This window comes from Crocodylus siamensis, chromosome 1 (genome assembly GCF_052110815.1).
Source record: "Crocodylus siamensis isolate JL-2025a chromosome 1, ASM5211081v1, whole genome shotgun sequence".
Classification (NCBI taxonomy): Eukaryota; Metazoa; Chordata; order Crocodylia; family Crocodylidae; genus Crocodylus; species Crocodylus siamensis.
In genome coordinates, this window is record NC_143395.1 from 279,231,092 (window position 1) to 279,259,002 (window position 27,911).

Consider the following 27,911-nt stretch of genomic DNA (forward strand, 5'->3'; position numbering starts at 1 on the left):
CACGTGAACACAGTGTGTTTAATATATAAATATGTATGTTATACTTTCCCATTCTCCGAAATGCATATAGCTACTTCCACAGCAAAAGAACTAGACTTCAGCAATGCATATCCGTGACTCAGCAGCTAGGAAGAAGGTAGAGGCAGCTGTACTCAGTCTTCAGCTGTTTAGATTCCCTCTGCAGTTCAGTTACCCAAAATCTGGCCCAGACACTGGAATTAATCATTCTCCTCTTTGTAGAGATGCTGTATCCATGGGATTACAAACATGGAAGGCCAAGAAGTCAGCTTTAGCTCTTGTTTATATTTTGATACTTCTTATAAAATATATCATAAGATGACCATTTTTCTAACCCCCACAACTTTTATCATTAATCAACAAACCCAGAATGTTAAATTGTTTTATCTTTGACTACTGTTATATGTGACCAAGTGTCTCTGTTCAGTTTTGTATTACTGCATAGGTACCACACGTATTACTGCTCTAGATGCACAGATTCAAAGGACTTGGGTGAGGACAGCCATTCTTCTCTTAAGACAAGAAGTGTAACTCATATAAATGCTGGAACCTGTGAAGAAAGAAAGGGTTTGGGTAACCTGAGATGTGTGTCAAATGACAGCAAACAAGATGAGAAGACTCACTTGGACAAGCTATTCTCCACTAAGAAAAATAAAGCAAGCCAGACCTGCCTAAACTCTGGATAGAGGGCTTAAATACAGGTTTGGCAGATATAAGCACATAACTCCAAGGCAATACCTACTTACATTTTACTGACTCCCCAAAGTAAACTGTGAACTACTTTAGGCACTATTCTTACCATTAACGTACTAGTAAGTACTGTTTATGTTTTACAAACATACACACTGGTGCTACTGTTTGATATTATCTATAATCTATCAATAGTCCAAACAGCAGTAATTTAAGGTACAGCTGAATTTCTCCCAATAGTCCATATAATACAGTGAGTCAAGCAAATGGTCTCACAAAGAGCTGAGCCAGCTTGCAGGAGGTGCTGTCGGCCTTCACTGGAATGAAAGCTGGAAGTGCAAGTCTGTTCCAAACCTCAGCCTTTCGGCTGGTAGTGCATCTTATTTCCACTGTGTCACAGTACATGCTACATAAGGTGCATGCCATTTAAACAGTCAGTTTGGCATAAAGTTAGACAAAGCCTTCTTGACACAGGAGATAAGTTAAAATAAAAAATAAAAAAATTCTTTCCGATACCAAATGTGTATTTAACTTTTGCACATGATATCACTTTTAAAGAAGGTTTCAAAGCTGGAAATATAACTTAAGTGAAATTTAAAGATAGCATCATGCTGCCTTTCCCATGCCACACACATATTTTTCAGGGAATAGTAAAGCTACACAGTTTCTTGGAAAAGTTTGTTGTAGGCCATGTTACTGTTTGTCGCCAAAGTGGTTTTCAGACATTGCCAGAAATAAGGCTGCGATTGAGGGTTGGCTGGCCATTCCAGGACAGAGCTACTGCACAACCTCTTTCTCAGCCGGAGGTACCTGGAATTCTGCAATGCTTTCTGAAGAAATATCAGAATAATCACATCCAACTTTTCATCCATAAGTCTTTGGTGAGCCATGTAAAATGCAGTCTTGAAGTTACCACTTTTTGAGTACTCTTTCGTCAGGACAAATACGGTTTTTCTGCTCAGTTGTATGCTCTGGGAAAGGTTGTCTAAGACTGGTTGCCCAGGGAGCCAGTCTCTTTCTTCCAGGCATAAATTGAACCGTTTATCTCTTTGATCTTCCAGTTTGTCAACTAATTCTTTCAAGACCCATTCAGTTACAGCTGGATCATCCTTATCATAGGCAACAAAAGCATCATAGCAGGTGTCCACTGAAAGCAAACGCTGATAACCTTTTAGCTTGGCAGTACAGTAATGATAGCTATACCACATATCCCAGAAATAGAGATGGTTAATGACAGCAAACACCATTATACAAAGGATAAGTGTTGCTAACATAGAATGCAAGATCAAATGAGAGTAGTCTAACTCGCAGGTATACATATCCAAAAAAATCACACTCTTTCCTTTATGTGCACCTGGGCCTGCACATGTCACATCTGTGGCTAGAAGTGGAATAGTAACCTCAGTCTGATTGATCCACCAAACAAACCATACAGCATCACAAGTGCACTTGAAAGGATTTCCATGTAGAAGAAGCATCTCCAGATTGTTGATGACATTCTCTGGGAAGCTAGATTTCCTAATTATTTGGATCTTGTTTGAGCTGAGATCCAAGTACTTTAATTGGAAAGCACCTCTAAGAAAGTGCATAGTCAGCCTTGGAATTTGATTGTTTTGCAGTATCAGTTTCTGGATAGTTGAAGAGCAGCTGGACAGCCTCCTTGGAACAGTAGTCAATAGGTTATTGCTAAGATCCAAGTTTTCGAGTTTCTTTAGAAGGTGGAGCTTTCCCCAGTTGAAAGTCCTTAACTTGTTATTGGTTAAGTTAAGTTGCTTGAGGTTTGGAGGCAGGCCTTCAAAAACACCAGGAGGCAAAAAATTCAGATAGTTGAAGGAAATGTCCAGTTGCTCTAACTTGGTCAAATTCTTGAAGAATGAGAGGTATCTAGCATCTCCATCCATCCATAAAGTATCTAAATGATTTCCTTTGAATTCCAGAATTCGAAGAGATTGACTTTCCATCCCTGTGTTTGCAGAAGTAGAAATTTCATTCCAGTTCATCACCAGCTTCTTCAAAAAGGCCAAATTCTTTGTAAAATTGAGCATATGAGTTATACCTTCCGACAGAAAATAATGTTGGTTATAGCTAAGGTCAAGAATTTCTAGATGTTTAAGCTCCTGGAAGGCAGTTGAATACAACAGATCAAGCCTGTTGTTAGAAAAATCTAGATATTTCAATCCAGCCAAAGGGCGGAATTCACTTCCATTCAAAGTTTGACTAATGGCATTACCTGACAAATTGAGGCATTTTAGGAAACTGAGATGTTGGAAATCAGAGGGGTTAATAAAAAATATGTCATTTCTGCTCAAATCTAGAGTTTCTCCGTAATTTAGACAATCTTCATCAGCAAAAGGTTGGAAGGAAGTAGCCTCTTTATCCTTGGACTTACAACTCCGCCCATACTCATCATACCTGAAATAGTGCATCTCTTGCACTACTCGGTTACTGTAGTGCTTTGCTGAAGCCCTGGGGGTAGAACAGAAACCATTATTACTGCCTTCACCTGAATAAGGAGATATTTTATTGACTGAGAGGTCTATGACTTTAAGAGATGGGAATTTTTTAAACACATTCAGGTTAGCAACTTTGATAAAATTAGTTCCAAGGTCCAACACAGTCAGATTTCTAAGATGAAGCAATGGAGACAGATTTTCTAGATTCAGTTCTCTGAAGACATAACCTCTGACCCTCAAAATTTCCAGGTTAGACAGAGAGGCAAATGTTTTAGACAGGTTCAAAACTGTGGAATAGACCTGAAGTTCAAAATTAAAGGAGAGATCCAGCTCTACAAGGTTGGGAATAAGATTCAAAAAATGAGCCTCTCCAATTTCCTTGGCTAGGAAGTTTTGGGAAAGATCAAGCACTTGTAGATTTTTGGTGTTTTTAAACCAGCTGTTGGGTACATAGTGAAGGGAATTACTGTGGAGCCGCAGAATTTTTAATTGTTTTAAAGAATCAAATGCTTTGGGATGGATTGCAATGGGGGCATTGTGGGGACAAGGAGTACAAGGAAACGGAGAGTTGTAGCAGCGAGGGCAATTTCCACTTAAATCAAGAATTTCCAAATTGTGAAGGTCACTTAAACTGTGCTCTTGAACAGCTTGAATCATGTTATTGTAAAGATATAGTTCTTTTAAAGTGGCTGACAAATTGTGGGGGACATAAGTTAAATTATTGGATTTGAGGGACAATACAATTAAACTTTTTAAGTCCTGGAAGGCATTTTCTTCTATTTCAAATGAAATGTTGCAGGGATTCCGATAATAGCAGTTCTGGCCCAAGTACAACTTTTTAATGTTTCTGAGTTCTGATAATTTCTCTTTTGTGAGAGAAAAGATGTTGTTGGCTTCAAGGCTTAGCAGGCGTAAATTAGGAGGAAGACCCCGAGGTATTTCCAACAGTTGATTTCCATCCAAATACAATGACTTTAACTTTGTTAGTATGGCAAAGCTACCATCTGCAATCTGTGGTCTCTTAGTACACACATGATCTTTTGGCCCCAATCTGACAGGCACACAGTTACACCTGAAATCAATCTCTATGAGATTATCAAGGTGGACAAAGGAGGTTGAGAAAATGCTTGGGATATGATTAATAGTAAGAATCAGGTTTGTTGCATTTGCAGGAATTCCTCCTGGGATTTTTGTGAGATGACGCTCGCTGCAGTCCACTACCACGCTGGCTTTTGAGGCTTCTGCTTTTACATCACAGGGTAAGCTTTTAGGAAACCATCTGCATGACACCAGATTTGGAAACAGAAGGAGTACAAGTAACAGCAATCTGTCTGAGGGCCGTCTATGTAATGCCTAGAAAGAGGGAAATAAACACATGCCGATTTAATAAAGTAGCAATGTATGCATGTCTACTGTTATTCTCTTTCCAACCTTTCAGTACAATAAACTACTATTACTACTGTCTAATCAACCATGTGCAAACAAGTATTAAAGATCCTACCCCAAAATCATCTGTACAGCAGTAATGGATTACATTTTTGTGATTCCCACCCCCCCATCTAATCTATTTCCAAGCACAGCTCTGTTACACATGAAGACCCTGACAAATCTAGATTTAAAATGATCCATCTTGAAATTTCCTAATCTTCATTTAAAAGGACACTAAAAATTACTACACTTAAGAATCAATTCAAATAGTTCAGCTCCACATGCTAACTCAGTCCAGAGAAGTTTAGTATTTATTTCATTTCACATTTATCATCTACTGCTTTATATTTCTGCACATCTTTGGAGAGAATAATATGTTACTTGAAGGTATAGTGCAACTATTATTTTATACTGTAGTCTGTTTCGGTAAGTCTTTTGAGAGTATAGTAATATTTTTTTTAAATTGTAAGGGAAATATTTCCAGCATCTCATTTTAAACACAAGGTAAATTGCAACTGCACAGCATGTACAAAGGAAACAGTGAATTCATATACACAGAAATAGAAAATAAAAGGGCTTGTTGTGTTTTGCATATTTTGTAGTCATGAATATATACATCATAGGCAGATTCTATTTATCCTGGCATAAATTATTTAAAAAATAACTAATGATTTGAGTACCCAACTTTCTATAGAATCAACCAAAATCATTACAGTATACTTTAAAGTACATAAACTCAGGACTGAAATCAGATTCTACACACACCTAACTCATTCTAAATACTGTAATAACTTGAATACAAGATGAGGTTTTTGCCCTCAGTTGGCACAGGGAGAAAAAGCCCCTCGTCTTATGATGGAATGCAAGGAAATCTCACTAAGTCTATTGGCTACGATTAAACTTCTGCCAAAAGCAGCACGTGCTCAGTAATGGAAGCATAACTATAAAACACGTAGACCACACTGGGCAAACATGCTGATCATGTTGATGGGAACTTTTGTGTGTGCGTGTGTGTGGCCCTTGGAAAAAAAAAACCCAACTCCATGAGGAACTGGCACCAGGCCTGGAGGTACTGCAAAATCAGGCTGGGAATGGGAGCGCCAGAGCCAATCTTGACACCCTCCCTTTGGTGCCAACATTTGATCTTAGCTAAAAAAGGCCAAGATGCTGAAGGGGACTATTTCCACTCCATTTTCCATATATAGAATCTAATTATTAAGGGGTTATTTAATAATCAGGGTAGTTTTCTATTTGAGTAAACACGATAATGCCTATTAACTGCTACAAGAACAGATGGAATTACATTTTTTACACTTCCTTAAGTCTCCTTACCTTGTTTCTAAGAGCGCTTAGACCTCTAAGAGCAAATTTAAAATTGACAGGACCTAGTCAATTCAAGGCTGCTTTAAAAGACTTGAAATTATAGTTCCTAATCTTTTTCACCAATTACAAAGTTAAACTGAGTACACATAGGCTAAGAGTTCCTGTGCTTCTAAGTGGTTTGTGAACTTAACCAGTATGCAGAAAACCAAAGTTTGTTACAATATAACCAACAGGCAACAGATTGAAACTGGCACTGTTATGCAGCTAAATTAATCATGCATATAAAATGGAGTATATTACTTACTTTTAAACTCTTGTAGTTTTAATACTATTATACCCAATTTACTGTAAGCTACTACCTTAAAAATAACTTAAACATTGTTATGTATTTAAGCCGTTGGTGTCCCTTAAATAGAAACAAATGATATCCCAAATCAGTGACATTTTAACTGAAAGAATTTCCAAAAGTGAGCTGTTTTCACACAAACCTTTGTTGTTTTGGTCCTCTTTATATTAACATTATTTGCGGGGGAAGGAGGGGGGGTGGATGGGAATTACCTTTTCTGCAATATTATCAGTTATTTTTCTACTTTATGGCTTTCATCAAAATATTACTTTTCTAAAATAGTATTCTAAAGAGTTTCTTAATTACTTGCATTTTAATACAATTTTAAGCCATCTCAGGAGAACTTTTAATTTGGAATCTTTCAGCTGGATTTTTTATTGCGCAATACATTCAATGAAAACTTTAAAAAAACTTAAATGTATGCCTCGACAATGGAGGAGAGAAACATGGCGTGAACTGATTTTTAAGGGACCACATTAATTAAATGTACTGACTGAATGTAGATGCTCAATTAAGCAGCTAATAACATTGAAAAATAAAAAAATTAAGCAGGTGCCTCTTGACATGATCAAGTGTTTCTTTTGCCTTAATTTTTATTTTAATATGGAAGTCATTTTATGTTAAGAGCTAGGGCTGTGCGAAATGAGCCGCATTTGATTCAGATCCGGCCTGAATCAGGGACAGTGATTTGATTTGTTGATTTGGATGGCTATCCCCGATTTGATTTGGCTGAATCCAAATCTGAAGATTCGATGCGAATTCAGAGTTTTGCAATTCAGCCATAGATACAGCTTTAAATATTTTTTCTATGTACCTCAGGGTACCAAGCATGGCTCATGAATGCTGCAATGGTGGGGAGGTTGGGCGTGCCACAGGAACACAGGGGCATCCTTCCACACACCCCTGGCTTTGTGATTGGACACAGGGGAACCCCAGGTGCCCCCTCAGACCCAGGACGCACCAGTTGCTGAGCTGAGGGGGCACAGGGGGGCCCCCCAGTGCGCTGCCCAGTGGACCTGGAAGTGCTTCTGGTCCACTTCTGGGTCTGCTGCTGAGCGTGCTGGGGACTTCCTGCACTCTTGTAGGATGTTCCATCTGCCCCACCATCTCAGCATTCATGAGCCACCTGGTACCTTCAAGTATGTAAAAAAAAAAAATTTCAAGTGATGTCTATGTTGAATCTTTCTGAAACTCTCGGAATTGATTTGGAGGTTCTGATTCAATTCAGAGAGATTAAAGGGTCTCCTGATTCAGTTTGGATTCAGAGATTCGGCCCTTGAATCAGGCTGAATCTCTGCTGAGTTGAATCAGCGACTGGAGCTTCACACAGCCACCTGCTAAACTGAAAGTATGTGAAAGTACTCTTGAATACCGACTCAGACACACCTGGATGGTACTTTTTATTTATTTATTTATTTTAATTTAGGACATCCTGCTTTATATATTATACTTAACTGAACTGCTCCATTTCCTCAGACACAAGCACACCTAGGCTAGTTACAGACGTTCAGAGAGCTTTGGAAAAACTCAGATCACATTAAAAATAGCCACCTGATCTAAGTTCACCCAGGTGAGGACCTTAGGTGGATCTAAGTGGGAACTGTACAAATGTTCAGGACAGTTAGATAGGTCTAAAAATGGCCAACCCAATCTTAGTTAACCCTACATCTGATTCTATTTATCATGGCAGATAATCTAATCTAGACCACACCAGCTAAGGTAATTTAACTTAGATTGGGTTGACCATTTTTAGACCCATCTGAACCGTCCTGAACTTCGGTACAGTTCTCAGCACAGCGCAGAGGCAGGAAAAGACCAGCCACTGGTCCCGGCCCTGCGGCTCTACTTTTCCTACACTCTCCCTGGCTATTCTTAGCCAACCAGCCCCTCCCCACACCCCCAGACAAACAACACCCCCATGCCCACTGACCAGCCTGCCAAAGCCCATGTCCCACAAGCCACTCCCAGTGCCCATTTTACTGGTGTTCACCAATGCCAGGAGCTGAGTAAGTAAGTTACAGGGGAGGAGTTGGTGGAATGGGGGTGGGGGGGGTCACTTCAGGTGGCCCTAAAATTAGCCCCTGGTCCTGGAGGGCGGGGGAGGGAACCTCCCTCTCCCCCAAGACCCCCCACCTGCCCCATAGATCCTGTCTGCCCCCTTATTCTACCCACAGGCCCTGCTAGTTTGGTATTTCTTTTTTAGCCCCAGGCATCAATAAAAGAGCTGTCAGTGGCTGAAGAATATTCCTCCCCACCACAATAGATACAAAGAACAGATCTCTTATAACCCTACATTTTTGTTCTCTGATGTCCATTATTTAATCAGTATTTATGACCTTCTACCCCCCACCCCCACCTGAATTCCCTCTAACAGAAAGCCTCAGTTTGAAAGTATGAACATAAAACAAGTCCAACTGTCACCACTGGAAGTAGGACTATGGCCGTAGAAGTTATTTTAATGAGACAAATTCAAACACATGGGGCATTTATACACATGCTCTGGGAGCGCTTTAATTAGAGCAGTTCTGAATGCCACTCTAATTAAAGCACCTGGAGTGTCATGTGTATTATCATCCCTGCACTGAAAAATGGTGGTGGGGGTACTTTAACTGAAGTCAAGCTGAAGCTCATTTGATTGAAGCTTTTAATGAGCACCAGTTAAAGCACCTGCACTGCCATTTTTCAGTGCAGGGATGTTAATACACCAGATACTGGAGTCTGCTGGAGTGCAGTAATTACCATACTCCAGCAGATTTGATTGATTAATCAAGTCTACTCTGACTTGATCAGCAGGGGGAGGAGGCAGTCTCCTCCAATACACTGTAATTACAGCACTTCAGAGCAGTCCTGCTGCTCATGTATAGGCACCCATCACATTTATTTTCAAATGGGCTCATAAGTGACCTGAACATCTGAGACACCACAGCCTTTTTCATAACACATTTTACAACGTTGTAAAAATGATAAGAGCCTTTCCACTCTTTCCTCTAGTCAGAAAGGGAGAAAGATTTGCAGCATCTAAAATGGGGATTTACATCTGGTCTACACAAAGTTACTTAGGAAAATTAATCTAAATCAACTAGAGATGTGAATTTAAAATGGAGCACTCAAACTACATTAAACCCTGTGGACACTGAGGGTACCTATACATGTGCAGGGCAGACATTTCAAAAGATGCTGTAACTTTTACACTACTTAAAGTGCTTTAGATACAGTGCCTTAAAACTTAATAGACATTCTACGGCTTGGTGCGAGTTTTATGCCTTGCCACAGTTCTGTAGAGTAGAAAGCAGGGGATGTAGGAGGCTGCACAATACAGCCTGATGCTGCAGGGAAATCTAGAATGATTCATCATGTCTGAATAATCTTCATAGATTTCATAGATGTTAGGGCTGGAAGGACCTGATGATCTCACAAGGTACCAGCCTCATGCCTGATTGGGGGGGGTGGGGAAGGTGTGCACGCACACATGTGTGCAGAGCTAGCTACACGTGGTGGTAGAACTTAGTAGGGGTGTGAAAAATGGCACCATTCCATTTCAACTTCTGTTTTGATGGAATAGTGTTTTATTTTGAGTTTTGTTTCATTTCGAAACTGCTGTTCCGTTTCATCAAAACTGCTTTGCCGTTTTGCCAAAGGCTATAATGGGGAAGCATAAAACTGCCTATAACTTTGACATTTCTTGCTCGATTCAATGAAACTTACTTGGATGATAGCCCCTGCTGAGGTCACAAGGTCTGCCAAGTTTCAAGAGGATAGGTACAGGAGTTTCTGCAAAACTGTATCTCAAATTCTTGGAAGCAAAACTCATGTCACTTGTAAGTGTGAAGGCACAGGGGGGTGAAAACTGAAGAGATGATAGCCCCTGCTGGGTTATGAAACTTGTAATGTTTCAAGGAGATAGGTGCAGGGGTTTCTGGGAAACTGCACCTCAGGCTGCTGACAAGCACAAGTCCTGACATGGGTGACATTGTATGTGTTAAAGGCACAGCAGGATGAAAACTGCAGAAATCCTAGCCCCTGATGAAGCCAATAAGCCTCCCATCTTTCAAGGTGATAGGTGTAGGGGGTTCTGGGAAACTGCACCACAGGCTGCTGACAGGCAAAACTCATAACTATCTGTGTTAAGGTGCACCCTCACTAGCACTGGGGCATCTACATAACACTGTAGGTGTGCTGCAGTGAGACTGCCTCCTCCCCGACAGCCTCAACCTGGTCCATCACTTTAAATGACAACAGGTATAAAATAACTTAGTGAGCACTAGCACAGTAGCACCAGCAGCATCTCAGGCAGCCAAACTGTCACAGAGCCTTTCTTTTTATAAAAAAATTGAATGGAAGAAATAGAGATATTGTTTTGGATATATAAATGTTGTGTTACTTGTGTTGTGTGATGGGTTATGTTGTGTTTTTATGTTTATATGTTTATTATTTTTTTTAAACCGAATATTTAGAGAAATCTATCTTAGCAAGCTTTTGGGTTAAAAAAAAACCCTTTGTCAGGCTGAGGAAGCACCTGCTTTTAGTCTCTGTGTGTGCTGGTCTTGGATGGAAGGAATACTAAAGAAGCCAGAAGCTGGCCTGGCATGCCATCCAGGCAAGAAAGCCAGTTAGTAAAAATGGAAATGGAGGTGTTGTGGGGGTGAAGGGACAGGTTGGGGGGGGTGGGGGGAAGGTGGATGTAGCAGTGCAGGAAAAATTGCAGAGGTACCTGAGGAGTCAGATGTCTGGCATGTTGTAGTGTGGTCAGAATTCCAATGTCTATACTGAGTCCATGACTTTCTGTACCTACTCCCTATGAGGCTGATGAAATGGAGTTCATAGGCCCGGTTCTGAAAAGTGGTTTGTAAATTGAAACAAGCACTGAACCTGGCTAACCTAACCTCATCACCAGAACTGAAGCCAGCTTTCTACAGCACAAAACACAAAACCTGCCAACTACCTCCAGTACCCCCACAAACTGCACCCCAGAATCTATCAAAGACAATAATACCCAACTACCTGTGGGGGCACATTTTTCACAGAAAAACTCTGCCTCTAGTTTCTCAGGCCTGATCTTGAGAGGGAATTTACAAACCACTTTTCACAGCAAGGCCTATGAACTTCACTTCATCAGCCACCTAGGTACAGAAATTCATGACCTCAATATAGTGGAATTCTGACACACCACAACCTGCCAGACATCTGACTCCCCAGGTACTTCTCTACTTCTACCTGTGATACTACATCTCCCTCTCCACCCAAGCCTGTCCATCACCCCCTGACACCTCCATTTCCATTTTCACTGATTGGCTTTCTTGCCTACATTGCATGTCAGCCTCTGGCTTCTTTACACTATTCCTTCCATCCAGGAACAGCAGACACACCAACTGCAGGTGCTTCCTCAGCCTCACAAAGGGGTTTTCAGCCTAAAAGTTGGAATTCCAGGCAGCTAAGCTGAGCTCACCTGGAGCCTCAACTCCACTGCAACCAGCAAGCCTCATGCCTGTCAAAGATATGATGGGTCTGGGCTTTCCCCAACCAGGACTCTGAGTGTGTGTGTGGTAGCTGTAAGTTATGGTGCCTCCTACCCACCTGTCACAAGAGGGATCCTCAGTCCTGGCATTTGTGGGGCTGCCGCACCACCAGCAGTCCTACCAGGCCTCCTCAACCCTGGCAGAGTGTAGCTTTAGTGGTCATGCCCAGGACCTGGGGTGTCCTCCCCATAGCCCTGGCCAATACCTCCAAGTTCATCCTGGCACAGAAGCTCAGCAGGGACACATTCCTCCCCTGCTGACTGGTGATTCAGTGAGTGCCCTCTCCATCTCTGAGAGCGGGGCATTAAATGGCTTTTAAAAAAATGAAAAAAGGAAATAGGTGCAGACAGAGTGAGGAAGGTGGCATTCACTCCATCTGCACCTGGAGCTTGGGAAACCCCAGCAGCAGGAGGTTCACCTTGAGGAACACCAGCTGCTCCACCAAACCAGGATCCAAGCAGGTGCAGTGGGGTGTCACTACATCCCCAGCAATGCTGAACACCCTCTCACTCAGAACACTGGTTGGTAGACAGGACAGGTGCTTGCAGGCAACTGTGGCCAGATCCAGCCACATCTAGCTGTGACTGGCCAGTAGGCCAAAGGGCTACACAGCAGTGGCTCCACATCCTGGGTGAGAGAGGCAGCTATGAAGGCCTGAGCACTACTTGCCTGATGGTGGGGTTTGGTGTCTCTGGACCCCACCATGGAAGCCTCCTTCCCCATAATTTCCCTTGCTAGGGTACTGAGATCCAGATCCAGCTCCCGCTCTCTCTCTGGCACTGGCAGGTGCAGCATAGGAAGTGAAATGGAGGTGGAGGAGGCTGTCATACTGGTGCCGGTACTTGTTGTCATGGTAGTAGTGCAGGAGTTATGGCTGGTGCCTGTGGAGGGGGTGCAGTCTCAGGCACAGGCAGTGACACTGCTCCCCTCTCCTTATGCTGCAAAGTATAAATGTATAGAAATACATTATATTTTATTTGCCTTCCTATATAAATTAAATTCTATAGTAATCCTATCCAATCTAATTATAAAATTGAAAAGACTAAATCAGTGAATATAATAAAAGCATGCAGAAGAAAGAAAAAGCCAAAAAGGTATTCTGAAACCTCTCTTGCTAAGCTAACCTAGGCTAGCACTGGTTTTCTGAAGGATTTCCTACTTGCTAGTAGCCTTTGCTGTCTGACACCGCTGAGCTGCTTGAACATGCAGCTCAGTAACTGACACCAAGGCAGAAAGCAGGGCAGTTCAAACAATGCTGCATTTTATGCCGTTTTTCCATCCCTTCCCCAGAACACCAGGATTGAAAGGGACCTCAGGGAAGGATGACAGTCACTAGCCAGGTGGAGTCAATATGAGAGCAGTCCTACCCTCCCTCCCCGTCTTCCCTCTCCCTTCCCTTACTTTCTGTTTCCCTGCAGACAAGCCCAGCTTCAGCTTCGGAACTTAAAACATTTTAAAATGTTCAAAATGTTTCAACTGCTCTCATTTCATTTTGAGGCTGTTTCGAAGCCCTCAAGTTTTGTTTCAATTTCGCTGTTTTGAGCTCAAAACAAGTCGCAACAGCATCAGAATGAGACAGCTGGCAAAGCTTAGCACAGTCCTAGCAATTAGTAATTACCATTTTGAAAAGCCCTAGTTAATTACACATGCAATAAAGGCAAACTAGGTAGACAGAGAAGCACTGCAGCAGTCCACCTTACACTTAAAACACATACAATGAGGTTTAATTAAGGCAACTACTGCCATATTAGGAACATCCTAAAGTCACCCAAGTGATGGCTTTAGAATATTTTAAATGGTTAAAATTGTCACATGTATAGGCACCCATAGTTAGTAGGGCCTTAATCTTGTTTCTTTTAATTCACTTTAGAAATTAACTGAAGCAGAAAAAAATGAATACATCCACAGAGAAATTTAATGAGTTTTAACCAAACCATTTTAAAAATTGATTCCTTTCAGCGTTGTCCCTTTAACTGAAAATGGTGAGTAAGAGACAGGCAAGTATTCATTTGGACAAGGTAAACATATATTTATTTCCCCAATCACTTAAAAAAAATACAGATCTAGTAATAAATGTGTTTCTATTAGCAAGGGAGGGGGGGGGGATTTTACATCTAAAAAAAGTTCCAAGATAAAATGTTGATAGGTTCTTGTAAATATTATATATTTATTTAAAGAGGCATGTTTAATACATTTTGTAAGACAGACGTTTCTTCACAAGTACAAAATGTAGGGGAAGACGCATCCAAGGATAACCCAGGTGGAGAAACTGAGAGTCTGCTAAGAGTCAGAAAAGTCTTTTCCATGTGAGTCTTGTTCTTGGCGCAAGGCTAAAGAAGGATTACATAGCTTATGATCAAGTGGAAGACATAAGGATGCTCTCCCCCCTTGGCACAACAGAGACAAAAGTATCTTTTGTTGAACTTGACATTTCAAGCAAAAAACTCAAACAGGTTAATTTCTAACCCCTTCAAATAAGTCTCTCCTGTGATAACAGTAGCCATCACTGCTGCAATTATTTTTAATGATCTTTATGTAAAACTATGCTTTGTTGTTATAAAAAGAATAATGGTGCTGTGGTTAATACCATATTTACTCAAATCCAAGATAACTTTGAATGCAAGTAGACCCCTCATTAATTAAGTTCTATATATGGAAAACTATAGTGGAACATGATCTTAAATTCCTCGCCCCCCTCCCCCCCCCAGATTCTACCTAGCCCACCATTCTGGCAGGGAAAGCAGCAGTGGATGTTGAGGGGCCAGGCCCCAACCCCTTGCCCTTCCTGCATGCTCCCACCCCTCCCCCTAGTACCTGTTCCTGCACCCTACTATGAATCCCCAGTGTTTGCCCCTCTGTGCCCATCTGCCTCCCACACCTTGCCCCTCATGCCTCTGCCTGCCCCTCCTATCCCCTGCTTCCCATGTCCGTATCTGACACCTGCCACCTGTCCCCACCATGCTTGCCTCCCAGCCCCACTCCCTGCTCCATGCCCTAACCTTCTGCTGAAGTTCTGCTTTAGCACCAGATCAGTCAGAGGAAGTGGTAGCCCTGGCCCAGCCCCATCAGACCAGGTCAGGGCTGGAGAGGCTAACACAAAAGGTCAGAGAGAAGAGGATGTGCTGGGGGGTGCAAGCAGCAGGGAGGGATTAGGGAGTGGAGAGACAGGCACAGGTGTAGGGGGTCAGGGTGAAGGGGTAAGCTGTAGTTCCCCCCTCTGCCATGTGCCTGCTCCCTTGTCAAACAAGCCATTCCAGCCAGAGGCAGGCAGCAGCTCAACTCTAGCTTCAGCCCTAGGCCCAAGATCCAAAAACCAGAACTAAGCCACCATCTGGCCTGGTCTTGTACTTGAATCCAAGATGAGGCTTTTTTTTTTCTCCCCTGCTGATTTGTCACAGACTCCCCAGGTCATTTAAGCCAGGTTCTTAATGGCATTTAGGCACCTAAAGGTATACTGGGGTTTTCAAAAATGTCTATGTCCCTAAATAACATGGATTTCTTGATCTTTATGCTTACAAAGCTAATTTAGGCCTTTATATTTCTGTGTTCAGTTTCCCACTTCTCACACAGAGAAAATGCAACTTCCCCTTTCTCACTTTATTTTGTCTGTTTAGCTAGTTAGCCTGCTGATTAAGCACTACCTGTAGTTATTTGTGTAAAGCATACTATAATACAAAACTAAGGGTCTCCCAGTTTCTTCAGGGAATTTATCAGTAACAATTGGTATCAAAGTCTTCAGAATAGGAGAAATTAGTATGAAGGAGCAGTTCAAAACATACATGTGATATTGCAGTTTTCTGTTAACCATTTGGTTGCAATTACAGAAAGTAAAAAAAGTACTGTGTTTTGTTCCAAATATATATTTCATCATTGGGGCTATCAGTATTTCAAATGCCAGCATTTTATTCTCACCTGTTAATCATACTATAACACATTCTGATAGGCATCCATGACAATCAGAGGGCTAGTTATAACCCTATTAAATCTACATCTGAATTACAGTATTAATCAAATATTGAGAAACAAGGTACTGATGTTATATGCTGAATTGACCTTTGTGTCCTCTTTTTGTGGCTGTTCCATTTCAAAAGAAAAATGGAGAGCCAGAATATAGTATATATATTATAGTATCCTCTGGGCTATAAATATTCTGGAAAAGATTGTTAACATACTATTACATGAATATGAAAATGCTATCCGATTCATGTACAAATTATACAACTGGTGCTAGGAAGGAAAAAGAAGAGGATGTATTCTTAAAAATCCCTGCCACCCAAGTTGCATTTGCACAGTTTTCCAAGAAATGCTTAAAGTGGAAGCTGAACTTACCATTTTCCTTGTGCTCTTCCAAGGTTCAAAGGAGACTTTTCTTTGGTGAAAACTGTTAACCAGAGGGTGAGAGAATAGCTTGAATGAGATCCCCACTGTTTCAGCTCAGGTACAAAAGATAGTACAAGCTTGTGTAACTCATTTCAAGAATACAATGTTAACTACCAGTATATCATTTTTTCTTCAGCTCTGAGAATTATGCATGAAAAAGCTGCTGATGCTACTCACTTCCTCAAAGACTCGTATTTAAATTGAGAAAATGGTACCTCATTAATTCCTCCCCACCCTCTAATATAAATAGCTCAGAGGTTTACTTATTTGGGTTTCCTTCCCATAGTGCACATTTGTTCATAAGACAGCATAGTGCTCTCCCAGATCTAGGTAATTCACTCTCGAGTTTACCATGTCTATAATGACTATTTTTAAAAGTATATTTTACTTAAATAAAATTCATCTTGTACCTTCAGGGGTTGGACTGGTTATGGGCAGCCCTACTCTAAAAATTTCCTGAGATGACTACCTAAGGAGATAAGTGTGACTGCAGTAGGTGAACAGTTGCAAAACATTTAAGGAAAATAAAACACTAACTGGGTAGGGAGAAAAGTGCATTATGAAGAAATAACTCTGAGCATGCTCAACCAGCTCAAGCTCCTTCTAATGCATTAGTATAGGTGGAGGCTGCATGAACAGAAAAAGGATTCTCACATTTAAACTTCCAGGCTTACACCATTATGATTATATAGGATTTCCATAAAGCTAACAATTAGGTCCTCGGTGAACACCAGTACTACAGCAGAAACTGTTAATTTAGCAGATATGGTCCTTAGCTTGAAAGGCTTAGAATTAAATGAAAAGGACCACGCAAATTAGACACAAAAATCAGTTTCTTGATGTGGATTATTTTGGACATTTGTTTTGCCCAGAAGGATTAATTTAAAAAGGATTTTGGAAAAAAGTGGCTCTTTAAGAATGGGAGAAATTAACTTCTTAGTTATAAGTGAGATACAGTTGAAAACATAAGCACCATCAAGGAAGAAGAAAACCAAGCATAAAAAAAAGCTAGAAAAGACAAGTATTGAAGGTCCATGGACAGAACTAAGTAATTGACAATGGAGCCTATAATGGAAAGAATTAATGCAGTGTCCTTTTAGGAATTTCACCGTAAAGGCTTTCTGTACTCAGATACATCTCTGTGGCTTAGACACAGCCTATTTTATTCCAAGGCATTAAAAGGGTTTTGTTTTGCTTTTAGTTCTGCTTCCATTTTAAACTTATTTTAAATAATAGTTCTTGATAAAAAAAAACTGATTTAAACAAAAAAAATGCAGGGTTAATAAAAACTCTTATTTTCTTCCGCACATCACCTTTAAAGAGGCAAAAATATGCAAGAAGCGGGAGAACCCAAGATGAGCACAGTTATAGGCAAATACATCAAGAATAACTGAAAGGGAAGGATTAGAAATCAGCCACAACTTTTAAACTTCCTCCCCTAAATCTAGTAGCTTATAAAAACACTTAAGGAGAAAATTATTGGATAAAATACCAGCATTAAGTGGAAAATTGGTGCCCATTTTCCTGTCTACAGAGAGAAACATGTTTACCAGCATAGTTGCCTAGTAGCAGAGGTAGTTACGCTACTGCAAACACTTAACAGACTAAGACACCTGGAATGCCATCCATTGCCATGTCACAATTTTTAAGTGCACTGAAATTTACATCAGTCCAAGAATTAGGAGCTTTGGCACAGAAAGATGAAGGACCAAGGTCCTATGCAGTCTATTAGACGAGCACTGAAATGTAATCCTATACCCAGACCAAACCACTGAAAACTGTTAAGGGAAAGAGTGGGTGGGTCCTCCTACTGTGCATGGCTTTTTTGTAACTTAGTTTTAAGGCTAACATGAGACTTTGTTGGAAAAAACAGATACATTTTTTTTAAGGACTCAAATAGGGTAAAATAGGATCCTACTTGGGTGCTAGCTGGGCAATAAGTGGAATAGGATTCTGTATCACTTGACCAAAGTCGCATAAGAAATGTGTGGCAGAGAATTAAATCCTGGTCTTCTGAGAGCTAGGCTAGGCACCTAAGTATTGCAAAATCCTTCCTTTTAATGCTGTCATTTTCCTGACCCCAACCCATTGATGGAAAGAATGTTAATATATTATTTAGTTCTTGACACTAATTAACTATAAAGTCTGCATGACAGTTGCCTACACTTCGTACTTCATTTCTAAATAAAACACAATAAAATGGTTTCAGCTGTTATGAACTAGCATTTTGGTTTCCACACACAGTGAAGTTAGTTTTTATTCTCATGTAGTTTAAATAATTCAGCAGCTTTAAGACACTGCTGGGTTTCATGGGAACTTTAAGCACATTTTTATAGAAAGAAAAATGCTTTACAAAGTAGAGCTACTTCGTTATCAATTTAGCCAGTCCAGTACTTAATAGTCTGTGGGCATGTTTTCACAGTCTGAGGACTACACCAGGGATTACTACAAGAAAACAAAGCATATACATTCTGGAAAATGGATACAATGTAGCCAGCTTGGCATAGCTAGGTACTTGTTGATAAACTCTCTCTTGAGAATGAGTTTATTGATGTGTGGTAAGAGCTGCTCTAATAAGCTCCCAGGTTATAGCATGTATGGAGTGGGTGTACTATGCTTCATTGTGGTTCTCAAGAACAGTCCTCAGGAGGTGTAGACATATTTTATGGTTCATTAGACTTTGTGCATGTCTAATTCATCCATAAAGCAGATCTGGTACTTGATGCTATAAAAGTAATCTGCTTAATAATCAGGGATCTGAGTTTTCCATTTCCCGTGGAAAAATGGATAAAAGCATGGAGTTTCCCTTTTAACAGAGAAAACTGGATGTTCCATTTTTGCAAAAAGAGCTCTCTGCAGGCTGACGGAGTTCCAGCCCCGCAAGAAGCTGGGGGGGGGGAGGAGCAGGAGGAGGGCAGTGAGGCAGGGGGTACCATGTGCATGTGTGCACTCCCACAGGTAAGTCTGGTCGGGGGGAGGAGAGAGATAAAACTGGGGCTGCTGCCCAGATGGGCAGTGCATGGGACTTGGTGCCTGGGGCCATCCACAGCCACAGGGCCTGGGAAAGGAGTAGGACAGGGCCACAGGAAGCTTGGCTAGTTGGTGGGGCAGGGGGCTGCCTCCCTGCTGCTGTACACTCTCCCAGGGGGGCAAGGGGGAACGTGCCCTCCAGATTTGCGCACTGGGCAGGGGCAGGCTGCCTTGTGCAGGCTCAGGCACCCTGCTTGACCTGCTGCCCTCCCCCTTGGGGCCTCCATGGTCTAATGAGTGGGACCTGGTGCAACAGGGTAGAGGAGGGAAGCTCATTGCCAGGGCAGGCCCTGCAGCATCCTGGCAAGACCCCCTGCCTGCTTGGCAGCAGTGGGAGCAGCAGCTTGGAGTTGTGCCCCCTGCTGCTGCCAGACAGGCAAGGGGTGCCATGGCAGCATGAAGCTGCCAGCAGCAGCAATTCGCATCCCCACCCAGCCCTGCTCTCACTCACTGGGCCACAGAGGGGAGCCCTGAGCCCACAACAGGCAGCCTGCACCCACCCCCTGCCATGAGCTCCACTCTGGCCATGCCACCTAAGGGGGAGGGGGAAGGGGGCTCCATACTCTGCTCTGCTGCAGCAGCCGCTGCCTCCCATGGGCAGCAGCCAGGGCTTGAGCACTGCTGCAGCAGCTGGGGAGCTTTGGGCCCAGGTCCCTGGCTCTGTATCCCTGGCAGGTCAGGGGGGCAGTGGCTTGGGAGTGAGGGGCCTGGATCTGCATCCTGGTGAGTGAAGGAAGCAAGGGAAGTTCTGATTTTCCATGATTAAAGAACTCAAAAACAACTACAGTAAAAGCTGCGTTATCTGGCACCTTACAAGCCAGCATGCCCTATTAACTAGCATGCTGGTTTGTAAGGTAACAGCAAAACCAGAAATGCCCACCGTGGAACTGCTGGTTACGCCGAATTGCCACGGGGCAAAGCAGCCTGCACCACAGCCCAGGGTACAGCAGCCTGCGCAGAGCCCCCTGCCCCTGTCCCTCAGGGCCCGCCGGAGGGGCAGCAGTGTGGCAGGAGGGGCAGCAACACTCCAGACATGGCAGGACAGGAAGCAGCCTGAACAGGCAAAGTTAACTGGTATATTTTGTTATCCAGCATCCCCCATGGGTGCCAGATAACAAAGCTTTTACTGTATCAAAATGAAGTTATTTATTATAGCCATTGAAACACTGGTAGGCTTCTAAATTGATATATTTACAATTTTAAAGCAATAAGACCTTGTGTGCAATTGATACATCAAGTCATACAATTTAATCACAGATTTTGGGGGTTTAATTAGAGAATTTGTGATTTTTTTTTTAATTGGAGAATTTGCTATTTTTAACAGGGATCCTGGCTTTCTCTGTTTAATAATGCATCTAACATTATTGAAATGGATGCTCATTTAGAGACTGGCCTAACACTGACTAGAGTATCACCTTAATTTGAATGGGCCCCTTAATCAGGCTCCAACCATAGTGAGCACCCCTTAAGAGAACCTGTTTATCTATTAGAAGGTGCAAGCACTCTGTGCTCCCTGACTTTTGTTTTAGGGCAGGTTCTTCAAAGGCAGAAATGGCACCTAGGCACTTGTCTCACTGATTTTTCTATGGGAGATCAATGACTAACTTCTGTAGTTTTCCTTTTCTTTTAAGAAAAATATTTTGTTAATACACTTCCTTCATCTTTTTTGAAAGTGACTTGACTAGTTTTCTAACTGTTGTATCTGAGTTTCAATTCTCTGTAAACTGAAAGTGATAGCTGCGCAAATGAAGCATGAAGCTTGATGTTTTGTTTTACTCATGGTTTCCTCATGCTCCATCACTGATGAACACAGCATTGTACTGCGGGCAATGCTGCCCATTAAAAAGAAAGAACAAACAATTGAGCTTAGAGGTATAAGATTTCAGACAAATGGCATGATTCTCAGGCAAATGCATTCATGCAGAACTTCTGAAAAACCAAAGCATCAGGACTTAAGTATCATAGCTTTAGTCACAGTAAGACAACACAGCTCTTCCGATTGCATGACAAAATGCCTGGAATTTAATCTGAGATAACATCTAAGGGTGAGATTACGCATTACAATTAGATCATGTTAAGAACACAACACTTGAATGAACATGCATTAAGGCTCCTTAATTAATGCTAAGTGTCCTTTAGGTGCCAAAGTTACATCACTTTGAGTCAGGATTATCTCTGAGCTAAACTACCAGTTTGAGTTATTCCCGAGAGAATAAATGACCAGCTCAGTCCACCAGTAACCCAGGAGGCACCGCTCCCAGGTGGACTAACTATGGTCCTGAACTGACATCTGGAGCTGGGTAACAGGTGGGTAGAGATGGGGTGGGAAAGGAGTGAGGGAGGGAAATACAGTGAAAGAAATAGGGGACCGGTGGGGGGGGGGGAGGTAAATGAGTAACTGCCAGACTGCTGCCCCCTCATTGGTGCTGACCCCCAAATCACCCCCAACTCCAATTGTTCTCCTGCCATCCCAACTGCCCCCTCTGCCTCCCATTGGCCCCTCCACCCCTAGATTAATACCACACCACCCCAATCAGCCTGAGTGGCAGGTGTTGGTGGGGGGCTTCCCCTCCCTGCTTTGAAGCCATGCCACTCCTGCATGCTACAATCCAGCCCCTGTTAGGCCCTGCAGCTGAAAGGGAAGTAAGGGAAAGGGGGGGGGCAAGGAATTACCAAGCAGCTGTAGGGCCCCACAGGAGCTGGATCTGGGTGCATGGGGTGGCATAGGCTATAGGGAGCCCAGGAGCAGGCAGGGAGGGTGAAAACCCTTGCTGCTGCTATTTGTGCTGCTCTCTGGGCAATCAGGGCGGCAGGACAGTGGTCCGGGGTGGAGGAGCCACTTGAGGGGTGATGGTGATCTAGGGGTGGAAGAACCAGTTGCAGGGTATGGGGGGGTCTGAGTGCTGAAGGGGGCAGTAGGGTGATTGGGGAGTGGAGAGGAGGCATATGGTGGGAGGAGGGAAGAGAGTGCCTTCCCTCACCACCTCCCTGGCCTATACTGTGGCTAGAGCACCAGCAAGCAGGGCAAGCATTTGCACTTGCAGCCCCTAGACATGTCCCTGCCTGCCAGCCTTCTAGTGACATGTCTAAGACAGGGTATTAACCCAAAATATGCGACTAATCACCAGGAATCCAGGTTTTCCATTTCCCACAGAAAAATGGAGAAAACCACGGATTCCCTGTTTATATGAGAAAACAGATTTCCCCTTTTAGCAGAGAAATCTGCAGATTCTCTGCCTTTGCAAAAAGCTCTTGCAGGCTGGCACAGCTCCAGCCTGCAAGAGCTGATTGCAGAAAGGGCAGGAAACCCCCAGCCCTACTGAGACAGGAAGGGAGAGGGGGAAGGGCAGGGCCTGGGCCTCTTGAGTCACTCAAGTCTGGGCTCAGGCTCAGACTTGCCCTATGCCCTTCACCCCTGGATCTTAGAGGTAAGTGGGGTTTGGGGGGTAGGACAAGGAAAGGGGGCTGGGGGAGCAGGGGGTGCTGCTAACCCCAGGGGGCACACCGCAGTTGGGAGCATGGCTGGGGGGTGATGCAGGGGTGCCCCTCTGTGTGGGCCTTTGTGGGCAAGTGATGCAGGGCATGGTGTGGTGGTGTCTGCCATGTGCGAGCCACACACATGCCACCCGGCTGGCTGGCCAGGAGTGTGTCGGGGGGAAACTCGCATGCAGGTGGCTATACAGTTCCATGGCCATAGTACTGCAGCAGCAGGGGGAGCTGGCTGTGAGGGGCAGAGTGGGGGCTTGCACATGATGGCCACTGTCGCTTACTTGTGGAGCTGTGCCAGAGGTAACAGCCGCTGCGTGCAAAACCTCCCTGTGCTGCCGCTGCAACCACGGAGTCATGCCCACAGAACTGTGCGGCTGGCTGCAGGGCAGCAGCAGCAGTATGGTGGCAGCCGTGGCCACCATGCGGCATGGGATGGTAGTGAGGGTGGCTGCATGCCACCTGACCGGTCACATTGCCGCTGCCACCCTGTGGCCAGCCACACAGCTCCACGGGCATGGCTCTGCGGTGGCAGCAGCGGCATGCCGAGGTTTTGGATGCAGCTATTGTCACTGCTGGTATGGCTCCACAAGGAAGCGGCAGTGGCCTCCATGTGCGAGCCTCCCCGCCCCCCACAGCCACCATCCCTCGCTGCCACTGCAGAGCCGTAGCTACAGAGCCATAGGATCGATGCTAAATCACTAGTATTAGTTAACCTTAACACAAATCCTTAGAATTATCACCTAACTCCAACGTGATTTTACCCTAAATCCTCAGCTGTGCCATGCTGAAGTTTAGAAATCATTACAAAATTAAGAGGTAACCCAATGTCTAACCTAAATCCTTGCCTATTGTATAAGGGAAAATTATGCAAGGTGTCCTCCTATGTATTGTGAAATTATTTTTGTTCCACTCCAGATGGATGGAGTTGGCTTCACTTGCACAGAAAAGGAGGCATAGAAAAGAGAAATATGTTCCCATCAAACGAAGCAAAAACTGAACTACCAACCCCCCCCCCCACCACAAAACCCTTACAGACCAAATTACAGAAGCATTAACTTGCTGTTTCACTTGCTGCAACCGCAGCCAGAGTGCGGCTGGCAGATGTAAGGGACTGGCAGTTGTTACAGCTGTAAAAAATAGCTCCCATCCACAAGAGATGCCCATCCACACACTGCAGGCAACTTAGGGATGGAGACCAGGATCCCAATAGACACAATTCCCACAAGGTCTTTATGCCTTCATTGCTGGGACAATACTTAACATTTATTTATCCCCCCTTGCACAGGAAGGAGTGCCAGCAAGAAAACAATAATTACATTAATTTTAACTCTTAAATCAATTATATTTAATGAGTTTAACAATTTGGGCTCTCCCACTTTTCAGAATCAAAATATTACAGGAGTTGAAAGTGACCCACTTTTGCTAATTGACATTTTACCCAAGGAACAACTTGCAAACAAGTCATTATGCTATTACGGAGAATGTTTACTATAGTAATATTACGCCCCTCAGAGTGTGATGCTTAGCAGATAATTTAACAGGGATTCGTTAAACCATAGTAAAGCAGACACAAACAGACAGATGCAAAAAAAGAACTGAGGAATAGGAAAATTGCAGCCAGTGATGGCTAAAGATCATGACAGAAGCCTGGGGACTGTAAAAGTGGATGAGAACAGTTACAGAAATTTATGGCTGTTGGCACTTAAAACCTGCTCAAAAAGCAACAAAGAGGAAAGAGTAGGAAAGACCTGACTGCAGCATCTGACCAGCAACCACTGCAATTTCCTTCCCTTCAGGAAAGCAGAAACACTTTTAACTCAACTACAAAATTAACTCTGATCATTTTGCATGATAAAAATTAAATGCCAATGCAAAACTGTAAATAGTTTAAACCCATCTGCTTTATTTGTATGGCAACAATTGATTTAATTCTGTAATGTAAATACCTGTTTAACAAATCTACATTTTTCCATAATCAAAATGAACTACCACTACATATATTTATGTACTGGCAACGATTTTGGGTGGGGGGGGGGGGAGTTCTGGTTGTTTTCTTTTTAATCCCACACAGAAGAAAAAAAAAAAAAAGTGGATTTTGGGTTACTTTTTTAAATCTGAAATTGGGGATTTTTTTTTCTTAAATCAGAGAAAACCAGGATCCCTGCTGATCACCTGGTTGACAGTATGCTTACAGTTTATAAACTAAATAGCTGCTGGCTAGCCCTGCACTGAAGCACTCATATCCCAGCCAGACCCTTCACAGCATGTGGAGCCAGAGCCCCGCCAGCCAGGGCTGCTGCATCCAAGCTCAAGTATGTTGCAATCCCAGATGCATGCGTAGACACATACCCGGCAGCAATAAATCTCCAGCGTGATAAACTCTGGAGCTTATAGCTGACATTAATAGGCACACGTAGACATGCTCACTGAGTACACAAGCAAGACCCTCCCTCCAGCTGAGCACTGATAGGGTCTAAGGACTCGTAGTTATCATCAGCATACTCCAAGGCAAACTTTCTGCCTCTAAATGTTGCTCATGTGCAGGGCTTCAGGAGAAGGTTGCCGGGGGGGAGCCGATCACACCTCCCCTAGGGCCTGCTGAGTCAGCAGGTGAAACCCGGAGTGGCTGGGGACACCAGGGCCACACGGGCATTTCTCACTGATGTAAGCTGCTATCCCATCCCCAATGCTGTCTTGGCAACACACCTCTGGTGCCTGCCACTGCTTTGAAGGGCACAGCCCCACGCTGCTGCCATCACTGCAGCCCTGCAGGCAGGAGGCACATTGCCAGCGCATTGGGGGTGACAAGTGGTAAGTAGATTTTTTGCACGGTTCCTCCCACAGGGTCATAGGGGAGGGAAACATGGTGGCAAGGAACGGCAGGCCCCGTTCTCCGCTGTTTCCTGCCACACTGGGTCACGCCTGCTGGCTCCAGAGGCCCTGGGGGAGGGAAGCAGGATGGGAGCTTGAGCCTGCACCTATACCAGGTATGGATCTTGGGGGCATAGGGCCCCCCCTGCCCTCTGGGAGTCCACACAGCAGCAGGGAGCTGCCCTGCCCAAGCCCACAACAGGGGCAGGGGGCTGTGGACCCAGGTCCAGTCTGGCAGCTGTGGGCTGCCTCCAGCAAGGCTGGGGGAGCAGGGGCTGTAATATTAAATCGTGGATTTGGTGGGTTTAGCAGAGAATTTGTGATTTTATCATTGGGGGGGAAAAAAACCAAACAAAAATTAACAAACACCAACCAAACAAAAACCAAACAAATTCTCTGCTAAAACTCCCTAAATCCATGATTAAAATTAAATAACCAGGGATCCTGGTTTTCTCGATTTAAAAACCGTAAATTCTCTGATTAAACCACTCTCCAAAATCTACATTTTTCTGTGCTTAAAATGAAAACACCATTATACACATATATGCATCAGTTGAACACAACGTTTTATTGATATAGTTACAATTTAAAAGCAGTTTTGGAAGCCTACCAGTGCCTCAATCACAATAATAAAATTCAAAATACTTATAAATTTTGGCTTTTGATTTTGGGGTTTGTTTGTTCCCCCCTACCCCCATGATAAAAATCAGATCTCCCCCTGCCTCCTTCACCCACCAGGATGTGGATCAGGTGCTGCTGTTGCCCTCTGCCTTCCCCCTTTGTGTCACTGAGCAGGCCTGATATACCAGTCCCCTGCCCATGCCACTGCCCCTCACTCCCAACTCAGGTCCCTGCGTCCTGCTGGTGCCCCTCAGTCCCCAACCACAGCCCCAAACCACAGCCCCCTGGGCCCTCCCAGCCCTGGCAGAGGGGGCCCTGTCAGGACTAGGGGTCTAGAGACCTGGGTCCACAGCTCTGAGCTCCTAGAAGCACCTGAGCCCTGGCTTCCACCCATGGGAGGTGGCAGCTGCTGCAGCACAGTAGAGCATGGAGCCCAGCTCCTCCACTCCCCCCTTGGGCAGCATGGCTGGAGTGGAGCCCATAGGGCGGAAGCCAATACAGGCTAGCCACTACAGGTTTAATTCTCTCTACCCTGCTGCCCTCCTCCCAGGGGACCTTCACAGCCCAATGAGCGAGACTACCTCACTGCCGTGCTGTGCTGAGAGGCTCGGTGCCACCATTGCAAGTCCCAAGCCACCATAGCAAGATGCCCCTTGCCTATCCGGCAGCAGCAGGAGACAACTCTACACTGCCACTCCTGCTGCTGCCGCCAGGTGGGCGGGTGGTGTCTCACCAAGCCTCCCTGCCCCCTTCTGCCCTGACACATTGGGTCCCTCCTGCTGGACTGTGGAGTCCCTGTGGGGAGGGCAGCAGGGTAGGGAGCCCTGAGCCCACAGCCACCATCCTGCATGTGCACCAGGTGGGGACATAAGTCTGGGGTGGGGGGTGCCCACCATGCCCTCAACCCCATGTGTGCACAGCAGCAGGGAGCCAGTCCCTGCATTCACTCCCTATGGCCACTCATCCCAGGCCCCAAGCTCCATGCACCACCCTGACTGGGCAACAGCCCCAGCCAGCCCTGCCCAACTCCCTTCCTCCCTCACTATGGGGGCTTCAATTTCAACCTGCAGGGAGACTTACCTGTGGGGACCTGCTCTCACATTGCCTGGCTGGCATGCACACATGCATTTGGTGCTCTCTGCCTGACCCCCATTCCCTGACCCCCTTGCAGGCCAGAACACTGCCAGTCCGCAAGGAGAAACCAGTGTTTTTCTCCTTAAAATGAGGAAATCCACATTTTACTGTTTTTCCCATGGTGAATGGAAGACTCAGATCCTTGGTTTTCACTTTCCTTAAAAAAAAAAAAAAAAAAAAAAAAAAAAAAGAGAGAGAGGAGAACACATCCTACTAAGAGGCATACTAACAGTTCAGCAAAGCTAACTGGATATTCCTATGGACATCCAAAAGACATTTAGTCTGGCTGTGTGACCTCAGTCCTACAGTGCTTCAAGCCATTGCTTAAAGTGCCCGAAATAAAAAAAAATACTTACCAACATTAATATTAATAATCTGAGAAATCTGACCTGACCATTTGTATGATGTGTTAAATCAGATGTCCAATAATAAAAATTTAAAGTTTGTCAATTTTTTGTCAGATAAAACAGGGAGAAGTATGGGTCTATTCTGAAGGTCTGTTCAGTGTACTGCGATTAACATCTCCTACCATTATTCAGGAGAACTGAGGCAGGCTTAGAGCATACCAAGTTCATATTTCCCTCCCTACTTTCCTTCAAGAAAATTCTCTCC

The 27,911-nt window shown here is 43.9% G+C and overlaps 1 protein-coding gene across 1 annotated transcript; it reads right to left on the reverse strand.

Annotated features, from left to right (window-relative positions):
- On the reverse strand, positions 1-27,829 carry TLR7 (toll like receptor 7). The gene is made up of 3 exons (XM_090063684.1): positions 27,246-27,829; positions 16,104-16,155; positions 1-4,514 (listed from the first exon to the last, which is right to left on the reverse strand). Exons 1-3 carry the CDS (start codon positions 27,287-27,289, stop codon positions 1,365-1,367), a joined length of 3,246 nt encoding a protein of 1,081 aa, XP_089919810.1. The 5' UTR covers positions 27,290-27,829; the 3' UTR covers positions 1-1,364.
- Between the last annotated feature and the right edge of the window lie 82 nt (positions 27,830-27,911).